We start from the raw sequence: 19647 nt of genomic DNA, 5'->3' as shown, positions 1-19647 counted from the left end.
AAAATAAAAATTAATAAACCATCTAGAATAAATTTTATTATAGAATTTAATGGATAGACCATCATCCTTGAAAATCATGACTATAGGAAGAACGGAGGAATCCATATTAATAGGGCCGTAGGAGGAAGCCACTGGGTGTCTGTCGCTGAACGTTTAAATCTTTTCTCAGTTCCATCACTCCAGACTTTATCAGGTAGAAAAGACCTTTAGGATAGGATAGGATAGGATAGGATAGGATAGGATAGGATAGGATAGGATAGGATATAGGATTATAGAATGGAATAGAATTATGGAATGGAATTGGATTGAATGGAATGGAATAAATGGTCACTGATAGGGAGTGGGAAGTCAGGTGATATTTCATATTTATTTAACCAAAACCTAGTTACTTCCCTAAGGCTTATGTCTACCTCCGTTTTCCATGGATGGTGAGTTCTGAGGTTTTACTTTTGGCATTCCTTCTTTTCTGCTCAGTCTCTGCCTCAGTCCAAATGTGTGGAAAACTGTCATCCTGGATTTGTCAAGAGGGCTCGAGAAGGAGAGCCCATTTGCTGCTACGACTGCGTTCCTTGTCCAGAGGGGACCTTCTCCACTCAGGAAGGTGGGTGACACCAAAGAAAAAGACAGGGAATGGATTCATCCACAGCAGAGCATTTTCATGGAAGTCCAAGTTAAAAGTTTGAAGCTTGTTTATTTTCAAACTGCACAATTTCTTATCTAAGGGATGACAAACATGAAGGAGTGGCTGGGAACAGAGAGGAGGATGTGACAGATTGCACCAGCTTCACTACTCTCAGAGAAAATCTCTCTTCTGGTTTTCAGTTGGGAGGCATCCTTGTAGTTTTTAACCTTTCTGAGAAGATCTGAGTTCTTTGAAACTTGAAGAATTATCTTGGGTCCATCTCCCAGAAGGATTATTGCAATGCATTGTCTATGGAGATTCTCAATCATCCATTTTTGGAATTGCAATGCATTTTATATGGCTCCCCCCTTGAGGATCACTGAGAAGATGTTGCTGGTGCACAATGAGGTGGTGAGGACAGTTATGGGTCCATCTTATGACAAATAAATTATCGCTGCTCCCAGGAATCGTTCTTGATTATTTGCAGGACTGGCTTTCCCTGCCAGCAAACTAGATTCCAAAAGTTAGCCTCTCCTGAGTCCTGTATATTAAGAAGTGCCATGTGGAGGACTCAGGAAGTGTGTCCAGAAAGAGTAACTGATTTATTATTTACCTGTAATAATGTAGGTTCCTATGAAGATTATCCACATTACACAGGAAATCATTAATATCCTAGGACATTCCCCAATTTAATAAACAATCAGAAATATTATTTTTTTAAGAAAATTATATTCTTTTTATGAACCTTCTGTGGAGAAGATGGTAAGAAATGCATCTTGTCCCATGAATGTATTTCTTTGAAGGTGAAAGGATAATAAGTTAAAGAATTTTTTTTGTTTTGTTTTCTCAGATACAGAAAAATGCACCAAGTGTCCGGATGATAAATATCCAAATGGGGATCAAGTCCAATGTATCCCCAAATTTATAACCTTCCTGTCTTATGAAGAACATCTGGGCAACATCCTGGTGTCATTTGCTCTATTCTTTTCCCTAACCACAGGCTTTGTCTTACTCACCTTCATTAAATACCGGGAAACTCCCCTTGTCAAAGCCAACAACCGGGACCTCTCCTACATCCTCCTGGTCTCCCTCCTGCTTTGCTTCTTGTCTAATTTTCTCTTCATTGGTCAACCAAGGAAAGCCACCTGCCTCCTCCGACAGACGGTTTTCAGCATCATCTTCTCAGTGGCCATTTCTTCTCTCTTGGCCAAAACCATCACGGTGGTGCTGGCTTTCCTGGCCACAAAACCAGGAAACCGAGTGAAGAGATGGTTGGGGAAGAGCTTGGCCAACTCCATCATCCTTTCTTCTTCTGCTGTCCAAATTATCATCTGCTCCATCTGGTTGGGAGTTTCTCCCCCATTCCCTGACTCTGACCTCCACTCCCAGCCTGGAGAGATCGTCCTGCAATGCAACGAAGGGGCCGTTGTCATGTTCTACGTCACCCTCAGCTACATGGGCTTCCTGGCTGCCATCTGCTTCACGGTGGCTTTCCTGGCCAGGAACCTGCCTGGGGCCTTCAACGAAGCCAAGCTGATCACCTTCAGCATGCTGGTCTTCTGCAGCGTCTGGGTGACTTTTGTGCCCACCTACCTGAGCACCAAAGGGAAATACATGGTGGCTGTGCAGGTCTTCTCCATCTTGGCCTCCAGTGCTGGTCTGCTTGGTTGCGTCTTCATCCCCAAGTGCTACATTATTATTCTGAGGCCAGACCTGAACACAAAAGAGCAACTAACGACCAGAAGAAATATAGCTATGTGAGTCAGAAGTATTTTGACTCCTAACAGGCCAAACCAAGGAAATGATGCAAAATGATGATCATACGTATAAAAAATACAATAGATGTTGTAAGCACAGATATCCATAAATAACAATCCTCAGGTTACTTTCCCACCCACCTGCTGTTAGTATCCTCAAGAGTTATTGCCTTAATAAAAAGAAACACAATCAGTTGTTTTGCAGTAGCAGTTTTGATAAAATGTATTGAGAAGCAAGGAGTTCAGGGTCCCCAAAGCAGAACTTTCTCTTCTATGCTTCTGTCTTGCTAAGAGGGTCTCACTCCTCCCACAACTTGCTTTCCTCACAGCTTTTCTCCCTTTTCACCTCTTGGGGGGCAAAATCCTGAAAGGACTGGATTTATCCGCTCAGTCTTCTGGAAACAATGTTTGAAAAGACCTTAATGCCAGGCAGAAGAGCTAGGCAATCTAGAGCCAAGTTTTATAACCAGACTGAGGCTTGTTCCGTAGCTCCTTGTGCCTGATCCTTTACATCTTGCATACTGCTTTTTTTGTCGTTTATTGACCCCATAATCCCTTGTGCGGTGGAGTCAGGGCAACTGAATGGAGCTGAGTGTTTACTGGCCCTTCCTGTTGCCAATGCAGAGTTCGCAGCAGATACATTCTCATTGTGCCCAGAGAGAGAAATATCTGCCTCTACCTAGGATCGAACTCACAGCCTCCTGATTGCTCCACCTATAGGCCACCACGTACTGCTTTTACTTGCAATGAATTGTCAGTAAGGTTGAAGCAACCCAAACCAGGAAATCCCTCACATCCATGGACCATTTTGAACAGCATCAAGTCCATGGCCTGCCTGTTTTGCAAGATTGCTGTTCTTTGCTATTCCTGCTTCTCATTGAGGAGAGCTTTACCAAGCCTTATTTCTATGTTTCGTAACTGTTGAAGACAGATTTTTTGGGGATGTAAAGGCAGTCATGGACTGCAAAGGTTGGTGGTGAGCCAATAATGGAAATAGCAGCTGGGGAGTTCTGTGAGGTACCAGTTCTGTATACTCTCTTGAGCTTATGATGACTGTAGTTTTGGACAACTGGTGTTGCATGAAATGAGCTTAAAGGCCCAAATACACAAATGCACAAGGATCTCTGGAAAATATGAAACAGCATCATTTCCACACAGCAAATACAATCCCTCTAGTAAATAGAGATAGAGTCTCACCACTGACCTTCAACTGTGTCTTCCATTGTTCCATCAATCTTTGTGCATTATTTCTGGCATTTCTGCTGACTCCTGTTATTTCTAGGCACTTGATTATTATTGCTATTTACTATTTACTATATAGCTATTTATTTAACTCCAGGATTAGAGGGAAAAAACTATTTTTTAAACCAATTACATGAAGGGATTTCATAGGGAACTCAGCAAGTTAACGAGTCTATCAAAACAAATGTGCTTAAAAACACTGAACGAGAACTTCACTCTCAGATTTTAAAGACTCTTTTGATTAAAATTTATAAAATATGAATCCAAACAGGAGGTCAACCAAGCAATATTGGCTGACTACCGTCCTGTCTCCAACCTTCGCTTCGTGGCGAAGGTTGTTGAGAGTGTGGTCGCACGACAGTTTCCACAATTCCTGGAGGAAACGTCCTATCTAGATCCGTTCCAGTCGGGTTTCAGACCTGGGCACAGCACGGAAACAGCATTGGTCGCATTGGTAGATGATCTCTGGAGGGCTCGGGACAGGGGTTGCTCCTCTGTTCTGGCCGTTAGACCTCTCAGCGGCTTTTGATACCATCGACCATGGTATCATGCTGCACCGGTTGGAAGAGTTGGGGATGGGGGGCATCGTGTTACGGTGGTTCTCCTCCTTTCTCTCCGACCGGTCACAGGTTGTGTTGACAGGGGGGCAGAGGTCGACCTCGAGGCCTCTCATCTGTGGAGTGCCGCAAGGGTCGGTCCTCTCGCCCCTTCTGTTCAACATTTATGTGAAGCCGCTGGGCGAGATCATCCGTGGCTTTGGGGTGAGATACCACCAGTACGCTGATGACACCCAGCTGTACATCTCCACCCCAGGCCACCCCAGCGATGCCCTTGAAGCAATGGCCCAGTGCCTGGAGGCTGTACGGATCTGGATGGGGAGGAACAGGCTCAAGCTCAACCCTACCAAGACCGAGTGGCTGTGGTTCCCGGCATCCCGATATAGTCAGCTGACTCCATCGCTGACTATCGGGGGCGAGTCTTTGGCCCCCGTGGAGAGGGCGCTCAATCTGGGCGTCCTCCTGGATACACAGCTGTCCTTGGAGGAACATCTGATGGCTGTTGCCAGGGGGACCTTTTGTCAGGTTCGCCTGATTCGCCAGTTGCGCCCCTTTCTTGATCGGGATTCCCTGTGCACAGTCACTCATGCCCTCGTCACCTCTCGCCTGGACTACTGCAACTCTCTACATGGGGCTCCCCTTGAGGAGCACCCAGAGGCTCCAACTGGTCCAGAATGCAGCCGCATGGGTAATTACAGGAGCTGCATGGCACTCCCATGTAACACCGTTCCTGCGCGAGCTGCACTGGCTCCTAGTGGTCTTCCAGGTGCGCTTCAAGGTGTTGGTTACCACCTTTAACGCGCTCCATGGCATAGGGCCTAGCTATCTTCGAGACTGCCTGCTGCTACCGACGACCTCCCATCGACCCGTGCGCTCCCACAGAGAGGGCCTCCTCGGGGTGCCATCAGCCAGACAATGCAAGCTGGTGACCCCCAGGGGGAGGGCCTTCTCTGTGGGGGCACCCACCCTCTGGAATCAACTGCCCCCAGAGATAAGGAGAATCCAAGATCTTCGTGCCTTCAGCCGTTCCGTTAAAACTTTCCTTTTTCAACAAGCCAGGCTGGCCTAACAAATCCTTTTAAATGATTTTAAATGATTTTAAATTTGTTTGTCTTTTTAAATTTTGGGCCAAATTGAGATATTTCCTTTTAATCTGTTCTTAATCTATGTATTATGTATTATGTATTTATGTGTTTTTACTTGGCTGTACACCACCCTGAGTCCCTAGGGAGAAGGGCGGTATATAAATCTAAAGTAAAATAAAAATAAAAATAAATGAGTGACCATGAAAAAGGCCTCCCCGTCCCTGCTAGAAACAAATAGCCACATCTTTAATATCAATGGCTACTTCCAAGTTGATCACTGGACTCTCACTGGCATTAATGAAACATAAAACTACAGATGATTATTGCTGATTATAAAATATTTTCCATGATTTCCAATCATTTAATGGACAAGCCCTCTCCCATGCCATCATTCTTAGGAAATCACATCACATTTAAAAAGGGACCAAAATCAAAATAAAAGTTCCAAATAACTACATTAATCAGAGACTGTGCCTCGTTATATTTTCTCTACAATTCAGATTAGGCCTGAATAGGATAATGATGTCAGACTTCGATGCTATCTCAAAATAAATGAATTTCCAAACTGCCAGTCTTTAAGGAAATCTTTTCTTTAATTGAGCACAGCCACTGGATCATGACTCGATGCGGACAAGACTGACCTTTTGCCCCCCAATCCCTCCCTTTCCGATCCCCAAATCTCTGCTTCTCATTGGCTATCTTCCAAGTCATTCTTCAGACTTCTTGTCTTGTCATTTCCCAGGAATGTCTCCCCTCTTCATTTCCATGACAACCCGACTTCAAAGGGATTTAGCAGGCAAAAGTTCAGAGTTTATCTCTCTCTCTCCTCTGCTCTCTATGCCAGCGTCAAAGTGCTGACATCCGGCCCCTCTCCCTTCACAATTAAGATTAGGTCTGAATAGGATAATGAAGCATTTGGGGAAAAAGATGCAAGCCAAGAGACCAGCCCCAGAGGCCAAGATGGAGAAGATCTCCATGGCCACCATGGACTTCCCTTTGGTGCTCAGGTAGGTGGGGAGGAATGAGATCCAAACACTGCAAAAAACCAACATGCTAAAAGTAATGAATTTGGGTTCATTAAAGCTGTCAGGCAATTTCCTGGCCAAAAAAGCTATCATGAAACTGATGAGGGCTAGAACACTTAGGTAGGCGAGGACAGTGTAAAACATTGAAGCTGAGCCTTCATTACATCCCAAGATGGCCTCTCCTACCAAGGAGTGGAAGTCCATGTTGGGAAATGGTGGGGAGGTTACCAGCCAGGTGGCACAAAGGACTGCTTGGACCAGGGGACAGGCTGAGACAATGGAGTTGGTCAGTGGTTTTCCTAAGAGTTTCCTTGTCTTGTTCCCTGGTTTTGTGGCCATGAAGGCCAGACCCACTGTGACAGTTTTTGCCAAGACAGAGGAAACTGCAAGAGAAAAGAGGATGGCAAAGGCAGTTTGTCGGAAGAGACAGGTGAACTTTGTGGGTCAACCAATGAAGAGAAAAGTGCAGAAGAAGCAGAGCAGGAGGGAGACCAGGAGGAGGTAGGTGAGATCTCGGTTGTTGGCCTTGACAATCGGTGTGTCACGATGTTTATGGAATATCACCAGGATCGCAGATGTGATCACAGAGAGAGAAAGCGCTAGAGAAACTCTCTTGCTCTCTTGATAGGCAAGGAAGTGGATCTTCTTGACAATGCAGTGCTCCTTGGCTTGTTGGGATATTGGTCATCTGGGCAGGGGTCACAACGAGTCACATCTGAAATCAAGATAAAGTGATAAGATGAAAGTTTTTGTCTAAGGTTTTCAGAGGGATTTCTCATGAGTATTACCCTTCCCTCAGGGGAGATGTGATTCTCCCCTTTTTCTTGTGGCCAATCCACAAGTGTGTTGATAGAATGACCCACTCAGCACTTAGGATGACCCTGGCATAGGTCAGTTAGAAACAAGTATCAGTCATTCAGCAGGCCTTCAAGGTCATGAAAAGTTCCTCAGGATGGCAGTGTTGGATGGCAATTTCTGTACTTCTTTATCTTATCTAGAGTGTGCCATCTTGTCTGGGTGGTGTGTGCCAAAGCTTCTGGGTAGAGAAGCGGACAATGTAGCAACCATAGAAAGATAAGTGTCAAAGTGTGTTGGGGGTTCCCTCTTGCTTAGAGGGGCCCATCTTTATTCAGCTGAATAAACATGTAAAACCTATCGAGGCAAATACCTGGAGTCTGCCTTTATTTATACTGAGCCACACCTGAAACCAGCAGAGACAGAGAGGGGAGGGAGGGAGAGAATGGAATGGAATGGAATGGAATGGAATGGAATGGAATGGAGTGGAGTAGAGTAGAATAGAATAGTTCATTGTTTATTTGTTTATTTATTAAAGGAAAGAATTAGAAGACATACGTAGATGGATCTTTCTCACAGTTCTAATCATTTCCAGGGAGATTGATAGTACTGAAAGAATCATAAATAACAAAAATTAAAGCTTGAACCATACATCCCACAACTTCAGGAAAACATTGCTGGTTAATTTTTCCAAAGGAATACGAGAATGGAAAGTTTAGTTTTTTAGTTTTTTTAGTTTTTATTGAATTTCTATACCGCCCTACTCCCGAAGGACTCAGGGCGGTGCACAGCCATGAAATAAAACACATAGATATACAAAATTTAAAATCGAATAAAATGAATTAAATAAATTTGGCTGAATTAATACCCATAATTTAAAATACCCATATTTTAAAATACAGTAAAAATTTAAAATTTACACTTAAAAGGGAGAAGATTTAGGCGAGGCCAGCTTGATGAAATAAAAGCGTCTTCAGCTCGCGGTGGAAGGTGCGCAGGTCCGGAATCCTCCGTATCTCTGGGGGGGAGCTCATTCCAGATCGTCGGTGCCCCCACAGAGAAGGCTCTCCCCCTAGGGGCCAACAGCCGACATTGTTTGGCCGACGGCACCTGGAGGAGCCCCTCTCTGTGGGAGCGTACTGGTCGGTGGGAGGCTATTGATGGTAGCAGGCGGTCCCGTAAGTAACCAGGTCCCAAGCCATGGAGCGCTTTAAAGGTGGTAACCAGAACCTTGAAGCGCACCCGGAAGACCACCGGGAGCCAGTGCAGCTCGCGCAGGAGAGGTGTTACATGGGAGCTCCACGTTGCTCCCATAACCACCCGCGCGGCCGCACTCTGCGCCAGTTGGAGCCTCCGGGTGCACCTCAAGGGGAGCCCCATTTTTTTTTTTTAATTTGATTTATATGCCGCCCTTCTCCGGAGACTCAGGGCGGCTTACAGTGCGTTAAGCAATAGCCTTCATACTTTTGTATATTTATACAAAGTCAGCTTATTGCCCCCACAAACTGGGTCCTCATTTCACCTACCTTAGAAAGGATGGAAGGCTGAGTCAACCTTGAGCCTTGGAGAGATTCGAACCAGCAGTAAATTGCAGGCAGCTGTGTTAATAACAGGGTGCTTTAAACCACTGTAGTACCAAGGCTCTTGTAGAGAGCGTTACAATAGTCCAGACGAGAGGTGACGAGGGCATGAGTGACTGTGCGTAACGAGTCCCGATCTAGAAAGGGACGTAACTGGCGAATCAGGCGAACCTGATGAAAAATCCTCCCAGTCACGGCCGTCAAATGCTCTTCTAAAGACAGTCGTGAATCCAGGAGGACGCCCAAGTTACGAACCCTTTCCGTGGGGGCCAATGATTCACCCCCAATAGCCAGCGATGGCGCCAGCTGACTATATCGGGACGTCGGAAACCACAGCCACTCGGTCTTGGATGGGTTGAGCCTGAGCCCGTTTCTCCCCATCCAGATCCGTACGGCCTCCAGGCACTGGGACATCACTTCAAGGGCATCGTTGGGGTGGTCCGGGGTGGAGATGTACAGCTGAGTGTCGTCAGCATACAGATGGTACTTCACCCCGAAACCACGGATGATCTCGCCCAGCGGCTTTACATAAATGTTGAACAAAAGGGGCGAGAGAACCAATCCCTGAGGCACCCCGCATATAAGGGGCCTCAGGGTCGATCTCTGCCCCCCTGTCAACACAGACTGCGACCGGTCAGAGAGAAAGGAGGAGAACCACCGTAAAACGGTGCCTCCCACCCCCAACCCTTGCAGCCGGTGCAGCATGATACCATGGTCGATGGTATCAAAAGCCGCTGAGAGGTCTAACAGGACCAGGACAGAGGAACAACCCCTGTCCCGAGCAGTAAGGAACAGTAAGCAGTAAGGACAGTAAGGAACAGTTATAACTTTTAAAAACCCAACTATGATCTCATAGACCCGTGATGATGAACCTATGACACACGTGCCACAAGTGGCACATGTAGCCATATCAGTGGGCACGCCAGCTCAGCTCTGGTGCACATGCGTGCGCTGGCCAGCTGATTTTCAGGCCTTCTGGGCCCACCAGAAGTAGGGAAATAGGCTGTTTCCTGCCTCCGGAGGGCCTGGGGGGTGGGGTGGGCAAGGCCTGTTTTTCTTTCTCACCTGGCTCCAGAACCTCTGTATGCATCTGGGGAGGGTGAAAACAGCCTTTCCCACTCCCTCGGAAGCCCTCTGGAGGCCTGAAACGGCCCATTTCCCAACTCCTGGTGGGACAGGAAGTGACTTTTTTTGCTGTCCCCAGCCTCCAGAGGCTCTTAGAGAGACTCAAGACAATTTCCTTTTTTGCTTCTTAACTGCCACATATTTTAGCTGGGGAAGTTGGGAGGGGGTTGTTGTTGGAGCAATAGAAAGTTAGTCATAACAATATTCCGTATTCAAGGACTTTTGCCTGCGTCTGATGGAGACTGCCTGAAGATTGTATCTAGTGGAGTGTGAAAAGTTGATTGGACAATGTGATGAACCTGTGGGGGTGGGGCATGGCTGTGAACATGACATCTCTAATAAATTGGAACTTTGAGGAATCTCAGGCCTCAGAGCTTTATTTTGTTGGGGGTCTTCCTTGGAACCCTGACACAGTGGCTTTTCTTCATATGTCAGAAACGGAAAAACAGGTTTCTGTCTCTTTCTGTTAATCCATAGAGCAAATGGTGCCTGGTGGCTCAGCAGACTGATAGCATTGTGATTAACACCAGCTGTCTGCAATTAATGTAAGTTCGAATATCACCAGGCTCAAGGTTGACTCAGCCTTCCATCCTTTCAAAGGTAGGTGAAATGAGGACCAGTTTGTGGGGGCAACAAGCTGACTTTGTATAAATATACAAAAGGATGAAGGCTATTGCTTAACGCACTGTAAGCCGCCCTGAGTCTCCGGAGAAGGGTGGCATATAAATCAATTTTTTTTAAAAAATGGACTTGAGAATCAGGGTGGAGTTGGGCATGGGAGCCAATGAAGCAGACAGATGGCATTTGGCCTGTGCCACAGTTTATTCAGGGGGTGCAAATAACAGAATAACAGAGCAGGAACGGACCTTGGTAATCTTCTAGTACTCCAACTCCCTGCTCAAGTAAGAGAATCTATACCATTTCAGAGCAATGATTATCCATTGGGTATGTCTAGAGAAGGGAAGGACTAGGAGTGACATGATAGCAGTCTTCCAATATTTGAAGGACTGCCACCAGGGGAGAGGGAGTCAAGCTATTCTCCAAAGCACCAGAAGGCAGGACAAGAAGCAATGGATGGAAACTAACCAAGGAAAGGAGCAACCTGGAACTAAGGAGGAATTTCTTAACAGCAAGAACAATTAACTAGTGGAATGACTTCCCTTCAGAAGTTGTGAGTGCCTGATCTAAATCTAAAATAACCTGAACTAAAATCTGTAGAAACTTAAAATCTGAAATAACTTGAACTACACGTCAACAGTCCGACTAGAAACCCAACAAAAGTAAGCACACTCGGGAACTTTGTACTTCCAAAAGCAAAACTTTATTGGCTACACCATTTCGGTACTGAAGAATCAAAACCAGCTCTGGTTTTTCCTGCGCAGGGCTTGCATGGTTAAACAATAGCTTCTCCTTCTCCCCATCCCTGGATGTCTACATTGCCCAATAAGGAATCATCCTTTTATTCTGAGAATAGTTCATTTCTTTGTCAGACACCTAGAGAAATGGCCTTGGTGGTTCCTTGCTTCTTAGGGTCTGTCCCTTTCTAAATATGCCTCAAAGTTAAATATAAATGGTGCCTTTCCCAGCATTACTTAGAGATTCTTGTTTCTTATCATATTTTCTCTACAATTCAGACTGGGCCTCAGTAGGATAATGTAGCATTTGGGGAAAAATATGCAAGCCAAGAGACCAGCCCCAGAAGCCAAGATGGAGAAGATCTCCACAGCCACCATGGATTTCCCTTTGGTGCTCAGGTAGGTGGGGAGGAATGAGATCCAAACACTGCAAAAGACCAGCATGCTAAAAGTAATGAATTTGGCTTCGTTAAAGCTGTCAGGCAATTTCCTAGCCATAAAGGCCACTGTGAAACTGACAAAGGCCAGGAAACCCAGATAGGCGAGGACAGCATAAAACATCAAAGCTGAGCCTTCATTACATTCCAAGATGGCCTCTCCTACCAAGGACTGGAAGTCGAAGTTGGGAAATGGGGGAGAGATTACCAGCCAGGTGGCACAAAGAAGTGCTTGGACCAGGGGACAGGCTAAGACAATGGAGCTGGTCAGTGGTTTTCCTAAAAGTTTCCTTGACTTGTTACCTGGTTTGGTGGCCATGAAGGCCAGAACTACCATGACAGTTTTTGCCAAGACAGAGGAAACCGCGAGGGAAAAGAGAATGGCAAAGGCAGATTGTCGGAAGAGACAAATGAGCTTCCCAGGTCGACCGATGAAGAGGAAGGAGCAGAGGAAGCAGAGCAGGAGGGAGACCAGGAGGATGTAGGTGAGATCTCGGTTGTTGGCCTTGACAATTGGTGTGTCACGATGTTTAAGGAAAATTGCTAGAACTCCCAAGGTGATCATAGAAAGAAAAAGTGAGAGCAAAGCTAAAGTGTATCCCAGGGGGTCTTGATAGGAGAGGAAATGGATCTTCTTGGCAATGCAGTGGTCCTTGTCTTTGTTGGGATATTGGTCTTCTGGGCAAGAGTCACAGTGAGCTGCATCTGAAATCAAGATAAAATGATAAGATGAAAGTCTTTGTCCAAGGATTTTGGAGGCATTTGTCATCAATATTATCCTTCCCTCAGGGGTGACTTGACTGTCCACTTTCTCTTTTGGCCAATCCACAAATGTGTTTTTGGAATCACCCACTCAGCACTTTAAGGTGCATCAAAAAGAGCAAAGCAACTTTCATTTGGGATGACCCTGAGCATAGCTCAGTCAGAAACAAGCATCGGTTTGGTTTTCAGAAAGACAAGGTCCTCTCCAGTCACCGGGCACTTCCATGGCTACTGTGGCTTTCATTGCCACAGAGATTGCCAACCTTTTTCCTACTTAATATTGGTATCCCCAGAAGACTGATAAATCTTCATCAAGAAGGCCTGCTCTTGTGTGTGTGTACATTTTGGGTGTGTATTGAGAAGATCACAGAGAAGGGGGAGAGGGGGGAGGGGGGGAGAGAGGAGGGGGAAGCAAACCAGGAATCTAATATTTCTCTTGACAGTCTTGAGCAAGCATATGTGCCAATGATACTGTTGATGCCTCTGCAGGCCTTCAAAGTCATGGAAAGTTCCTCAGGAAACATCTAATGTCCCTGAGATGACACCCAATACCCTTGGAGGACCCCCAAGGACAATTTCTGTACTGTAAATACAAGTGTCAAAGTATGTTGGGGGTTCCCTCTTGCTCGGAGGGTCCCATCTTTATTCAGCTGAATAAACATGTAAAACCTATTAAGGCAAATACCTGGACTCTGTCTTTATTTATACTGAGCCACACCTGGAACCGGCAGAGAGAAAGGGGGGGATGGAGGGAGAGAGTGGGAGAGAATAGAATAGAATTGTTCCTTGCTGTTTTTTGCAGGAAAGAGCTAGCAGACATATGTAGAAGGATCTCTCTCACAGGTCTAATAATTTCCAGGGAGATTGATCGTGCTGAAAGAAGCAGCACACACTGTAAATAACAAAATTAAAGCTTGAACTACATATCCCACAACTTCAAAAAACATTGTTGGTTGGTTTTGCCAAAGAAATATGAGAATGGAAAGGACAGTAGGGAAAAACATAAGTTGCACCCTGAAACTCCCCTTCATTGCTCATGAGTGGGAAAAGTGGGGACAAGACCATTGAAATACATAAACTGAGAGGTGCTGCTGAAAAACCACGAATGCTTTGAGACATGTCAATCGTACCAAAACTGATTTTAAAAATCAATATTCTGATCTACTGAATGGCTTCCTTGAACCTCAAAGATCTGCATTTGAAGTGTGCTTTACCTGCCTGGTTAGAGATGGTCCTTTCTGGACAAGGATCACACTGGTAGCAGCAGACCTGCTCGCCCTCTGGAACGTTTCTCCTCTCTCCTGCTTGGCACCTCTTCATGCCACACCTGGCAAAGGGCACCTTCTGAAGAGAAGAGAGAAATGGTTGAAATGGCCTAAGCAATGAATGTTCTTCATTTGTTTGTTTCCATTGTCCTGTTTCCCTCTCCAGAATGTCTTCCAAAGGAATGATTCACCATCGTCTACCAGAAAAATTGGGGAAAACTCCTGGGAGGTTCAGGCCAGGCCAGATGGAAGTCCAGTCTCTTCTTGAAAGCCTCCAGTGATGAAGCTCCCACAACTTCTGAAGGCAACTTCTGTTCCACGGGTTGATGGTTCTCACTGTCAGAAAATGTCTCCTTGTTTCCAGGCTGAATCTCTCCTTGGTCAGTTTCCATCCATTAGTCCTTGTCTGGTCTTCAGGTGCTTTGGAAAACAGCTTGGCCCCCTTCCTCCTCTCTGTGGCAGCCCCTCAAATATTGGAAGACTTCTCTCATGTCACCCCTGGTCCTTCTCTTCACTAGACTAGACATGCCCAGTTCCTGCAACCATTCAACATATGTTTTAGCCTCAAGTCCCCTAAACATGCTGGTTGTTCTTCTCTGCACTCTTTCCAGAGTCTCAGCATCTTTTTTATAGTGTGGTGACCAAAATTGGATGTACTATTATAGGTGTGGTCTTTATAGAGTAGGTTTAGTACCTCACATGACCTGGATTGAATCCCTCTGTTAATGCAGTTTAGGATTGCATTGGCTTTTTTGGCTGCCGCTGCACACTGCTGGCTCCTATTTAGCTGATTGTCCACTAAGACTCCAAGATCCCTCTCACAGTCACTGCTATTAAGCCTGGTTTCCCCCAGTTTACATGCATGCTTTTGGTTTTTCTTGCCTAAGTGTAAGACTTTACTTTTCTCTACATTGAATTTCATTTTGTTAGATAGGGCCCAGTGTTCAAGTCTGTCAAGATCCATCTGGATCTTGAGCCTAATTTCTAGAGTGTTGGCTATTCCTGCCAGCTTAGTATCATCCGCAAATTTGGTATCATGAAGATCCAACTGAATGGTCCATGGAGATCACTGTTGCCTGTTCCAATTGCATCTGGGTTTCAATCAAGTGGTTTTCCCAATCCCATCCCTTCTCTTGGATCTATCAATCACCAATTCTGTTACATGCAAGGCAGGTTTTCCACCAACGGCTGCCACATTTTCTATTTCAGTCGTCCTGTTTTGAGTTAGAAGGGAATTCTGTATCCTCAGGAGAGAATGAGCCTTTCCCTGAAATTACACCGTTTCCTTCCAGCTCACCTTTGAGGCCCAGGTGATTGCATTGGAGGCAATGGTGAAATCCTTTCTTGAGGGAGACCCAGGATCTATTTCCCCAACCTTCACAGACACAAAAGATCGATTGGGGCAGAGAACCCAGTTGATAAGATCATAACGAGCAGATCCCAGTCCATTTTCTGAGAAGGAAATTTCCTCTCCAGCACTGTTGTTGAACTGGACCTTCCTCAGATAGGGAAGAATCTGGGGGGGAAAGGAACATTCAGAAATGGAAGTAATTGGCTGAAAGCCACAAATGAGACATGATGGCTTCTATCATTCTGGGATGGCCTTCATCCTAAAGGGATGCATAATATATCTGGGAATCGAGAATAGTTTCCTTTTAGGAATGATTAAACCATTTGTACCACAACAGGGTACAAATCTACTGGTTCTCTCTAACTGCATTCAAAGAATGGAGAAAACAGGAACCGAGTCTGAGCAAATGAAGCCATGCAGAAGTGAGTTCCTGCCCTGGTTTGTCACTCAATGAGGCAGGAAAGTATAATGAGAACCAGTTTCACACCAGGCTAGAAAGCAAGAGACTGTGGGTTCAAGTCCCACTTTAGCCATGAAAGCTGCTGGGTGATCTTGGGCCAGTCCATCTCTCTCGGCCCAACTCACCAGGGGGTCTAGGACAACTGAACATGGCTGCCTGGCCACACCACTTCACCGCAAGAGCCCTTCTACCGCTGACCCATTGCAAGCATTTATCCTCAGTGGTGGGATAGGAGAGCTTCTCCTAAAATCTACCATCATCTGTCGAGTTTTAAGAATGTTCAACTCCAGATTCTTCCGATTGTTAGATGTTAGAGATGTTAGATCCTGCGGCTCCTGCCTGGCCTCGCTCTTCACCCAGCTCCTCCTCACAATGCTGGAGTGTCCCCGAGAAGTTGGGGGCAGAGAGGGGGCAGGCAGGATGCAATGGGCAGCAGCAACAGCAGAAGTCATTGGGTGGAGCCCAGTGCCCTCCCTTCCCAGGCACCTGGGAAGCAGTGGTGAAATCTAAAATTTGGTACTACCGGTTCTGTGGGCATGGCTTGGGGGGGGTAATGTGACTGGGTGGGCGTGACCAATTTAAAAAAATGCTTTCAAAAGGCTCTGACGATCCCAGCTGAGTTGCCTGCTCGGCAGAGGCTTTTTTCTTTTAAATGCCTCTGTGTCAGACTTGACGCCGTGAGCCTGGCCAAACCAGGAAGAAAACGCTACAGACAGCGGTTAGATGCTTCAGCAGTTTAATTCGGTCAAGCAGCTCCGGCGAAACCAAGCAGTACACATGCAATTAGCACAAAGTCGGCGTTGGGAGCGTCTGCCTCCCACGCCCTTTTAAATCCCCGCGCCAGCCGCACCCACGCCCTTCCGGGTACAGCGTTCCTGGCGCATGCGCGAAACGGCTCGTCCCTCAATTCCAATGGAGGGAAGGTGTCAATCGACGAGTCTCCCTATGCCGGCCGCTACGTGACCGACCGCCTAGGATAACAAACACCCCCACCACCAATGTGTCTGTGAGTCCCCAAACACCCCCAATCAACCCCCTAAAGTTCTTTATTGCTGGTGGCTGTCAATCAGGGCTTCCTGCGTGCCGCTGTGGGTTGTATTGTCGAGGGGCGGTCTCGACAGGCGGCTCCCCCTACCACGGGTGCTCCTGGAAGATATAAAGGAACATGTTAACAACCTGTTAGGGCACTATAACTCCTACCTTATGGACCCGGTTTTTGTGGATAGCGTCTATGAAACTGTTTCAGTAGGCGATGGGCATGTACATCCTTAGCTCCCACCCAGGATGCCTCCTCAAATGGGTATCCTTTCCATTTTATCAGGTATTGTATATTACCCCTATGGATCCGAGAATCTAACACCTCTTCTATTTCGTAGTGGTCCCCCTCTACGGGGCCGGGCTTTTCTAATTGTTCCCGGACACAGTCCGCTGGTTTTAATAAACTGCTATGGAACACAGGATGAACCTTACCCAGTAGCGGTGGTAACTTTAGTTCTATGGTTACTGGATTAATGATCTTTCGCACAGGGAAGGGCCCTACATATTTGGGTCCTAGTTTCCGACTAGGTGTCCGTAATTTTAGGTATTTTGTAGAGAGATAGACACGATCCCCTATCGTAAATGGCTTGTGGTCCGCTCTCTTTCTATCTGCCTGCGTTTTGTATGAATCGGTTGCTTTTTCTAACGCTTCTTTTATTCGTGGCCATTGGTTTCCGATGCGAGTAGCCCACGCATCAGGAGACACCTTTTCTTGATCATGTAAGTCCAATTCAGGGATGGCAGGAAACTCTTTCCCTGATACAACCTGGAAGGGTGTGCTTCCTGTACTACTATGGACTGTGTTATTATACGCTATCTCGGCGAACGGGAGCAAGTCTGACCAATCTGACTGTTGATACGATACATAACAACGTAAGTACCGCTCCACCATGGCGTTAGCCCTCTCGGCAGCTCCGTTGGTGCTTGGATGAAAGCCAGAACTTAGGCCTTGCGATGATCCAATCATCTGAACGAATTCTCGCCAGAACTTAGCGGTGAATTGAACCCCCCTGTCAGAAATGATACGGCGGGGTGCTCCATGCAACCGGTATATATGCCAAATGAACATTCTCGCCAACCTCTGAGCTGATGGCAAGCCGTGACACGGTATGAAATGGGCCTGCTTAGAAAAAAGATCGATTACAGTCCATATCACAGTATTCCCATTGCTTTCCGGAAGGTCTACAATGAAATCCATTCCAATTTCATCCCAGGGCCTTGTGGGTTCTGCTACAGTCTGTAAAAGGCCGAGGGGCTTTCCTGGCCGTGGCTTTGCCACGGCACACTCTTTGCAACTGTAGACATATTGCTCAACCTCTTTCCTCAAGCGTGGCCACCAAAACTGTCGTCGTACTAGGTGTAATGTTTTGAGGAAGCCGAAATGGCCGGCCGTCTTAGCATCGTGACATTTCCTCAATACGGCTTGACGTAAAGATTCAGGAATGTATAATCTATCTCCGACCCAGGCAAAGCCATTACGACGTGTTACCATAGTTTCATGGTTCGACAACCAATTATCAGTAGCCAACGCTCGTTGTAACTCTTCCTTCCACTTGGTAGACGGTTCGTCGTGTGATGTTCGGCCCACCTGTTGTTTTCCTGGCATCATCGCTTGCACCACATCTTCCCGTTTACTAGCAAATTGTGGTAACCTTGAGAGCGCATCAGCCAAAAAGTTCTTCCCACCCGGCACATATTTCAAGTCAAAATTGAAACGCTGGAAATACTGGGCCCATCGTACTTGTTTAGGGGATAATCGTCTCGGGTTTTGGAGAGCTTCTAAATTCTTGTGGTCTGTCCACACTTCAAACTTGACACCGCTACCTTCCAACAAATGTCGCCACGTAAGCAATGCCCACCGCACTGCAAAGGCCTCCTTTTCCCATATGGCCCAGCGTCGCTCAGTGACGGTAAACTTACGAGACGTATAAGCGCATGGGTATAGCGTTCCTTTAGGGTCTTTTTGCAACAAGACCGCACTGACAGCGACATCGCTGGCATCTGCTTGTACAACAAACGGTAAGGTTGGGTTGGGATGTCGCAAAATAGGAGCTTGTGAAAACATGGTTTTCAATCCATCGAAAGCCGTTTGACATTCCGTAGTCCAGAGCAATGTCTGTCCCGGCCTTGCCCTTTCACCTGTGTTTTTTGTGCGTAACAACTCGGTTAATGGGAGGGCTACATGAGCAAAGGCGGGAATAAACTGCCGGTAGAAATTGGCGAAACCTAGGAAGCTTTGTAATTGTCTTCGTGTCTTTGGCGCCTGCCACTCCAATACTGTATTCACTTTTTTCGGGTCCATTCCTATCCCAGCCTCAGATATTCGATACCCCAGGTAGTCCAATTCTGTGCAATGGAATTCACACTTTAACAGTTTTACGAAAAGTTTTGCACGAAGTAATTTGGACAACACTTGTCTCACCAGAGATATATGTTCATCCATTGTCTTGGTATAAATCAGGATATCGTCTAGGTAGACTAGCACACCCCGGTATAAATGCTCATGCAAAACTTCGTTTATCACCTGCATAAATATGGCTGGAGCGCCCTGTAAGCCAAATGGCATAATGCGAAACTTATAGCTTCCTAAGGGACAGTTAAAGGTGGTTTTCCACTCATCCCCCGACTTTATTCGTACTCTATAATAGGCTTCTCGGAGATCTAGTTTTGTAAACACTCTCCCAGTCGCCAAGGTAGACAATAAATCTTTCATTAGGGGTAGTGGATATAAATGCTCGACGCACACAGCGTTTAATCTCCAAAAGTCCACACACAAGCGTAAGCCCCCATCCTTCTTTTCCCGAAACAACACAGGAGCGGCCATATGCGAACGACTCGGCTGTATAAAGCCCCTTGCTAGATTCTTATCGATGTACCTCCTGAGCTCCTCCAACTCTGCTTTGGTCATGGCGTACATACGTGGCTTGGGTAGCTTAACGCCTGGTTTTAGCTCTATGGCACAATCGGTGGCTCTATGAGGGGGTAACACCTCACATTCTTCCTCTTTGAACACATCCGCTAAATCCTCATATACATCGGGGTACCCTGAATGGGGAGGGTTGTTGGCTTCACACTGTACTCCCGCCTGGTCCCCATGGGATTCCAGCTCTGGTTCCGGGCCAACACCTAAGCGGAGCCGTCTGAACCCTCCCTCCCACCATATTCTGGGTCTCCACTTATCCAGCCACGCT

At 46.4% G+C, this 19647-nt stretch overlaps 2 protein-coding genes across 3 annotated transcripts in view; one reads left to right on the top strand and one right to left on the bottom strand.

Annotated features, from left to right (window-relative positions):
* Window positions 1-1409: 1409 nt before the first annotated feature.
* LOC148116215 (vomeronasal type-2 receptor 26-like) lies at window positions 1410-2414 on the top strand. Its single transcript, XM_087883496.1, has 2 exons — window positions 1410-1425; window positions 1473-2414. Exons 1-2 carry the CDS (start codon window positions 1410-1412, stop codon window positions 2381-2383), a joined length of 927 nt encoding a protein of 308 aa, XP_087739622.1. The 3' UTR covers window positions 2384-2414.
* Window positions 2415-6759: 4345 nt separating this feature from the next.
* LOC117670599 (vomeronasal type-2 receptor 26-like) overlaps window positions 6760-19647 on the bottom strand; it is a 34027-nt gene continuing 21139 nt past the window's right edge. The window contains exon 7 of one of the 2 annotated variants that reach the window (XM_087893149.1): window positions 6760-7003. In XM_087893149.1, the coding sequence (XP_087749275.1) occupies window positions 6998-7003 (6 nt within the window). In that variant the 3' untranslated portion in view covers window positions 6760-6997. Of the gene's footprint in view, window positions 7004-16137; window positions 16565-19647 lie in introns of those variants that run through there. The other variant, XM_087893142.1, reaches the window with a different exon arrangement.

Source organism: Pantherophis guttatus, chromosome 1 (genome assembly GCF_059756535.1).
Source record: "Pantherophis guttatus breed Tessera chromosome 1, ASM5975653v1, whole genome shotgun sequence".
Classification (NCBI taxonomy): domain Eukaryota; kingdom Metazoa; phylum Chordata; class Lepidosauria; order Squamata; family Colubridae; genus Pantherophis; species Pantherophis guttatus.
Note: the sequence above shows the minus strand (reverse complement) of the source record. Positions and strands in the feature narration are given on the sequence as shown.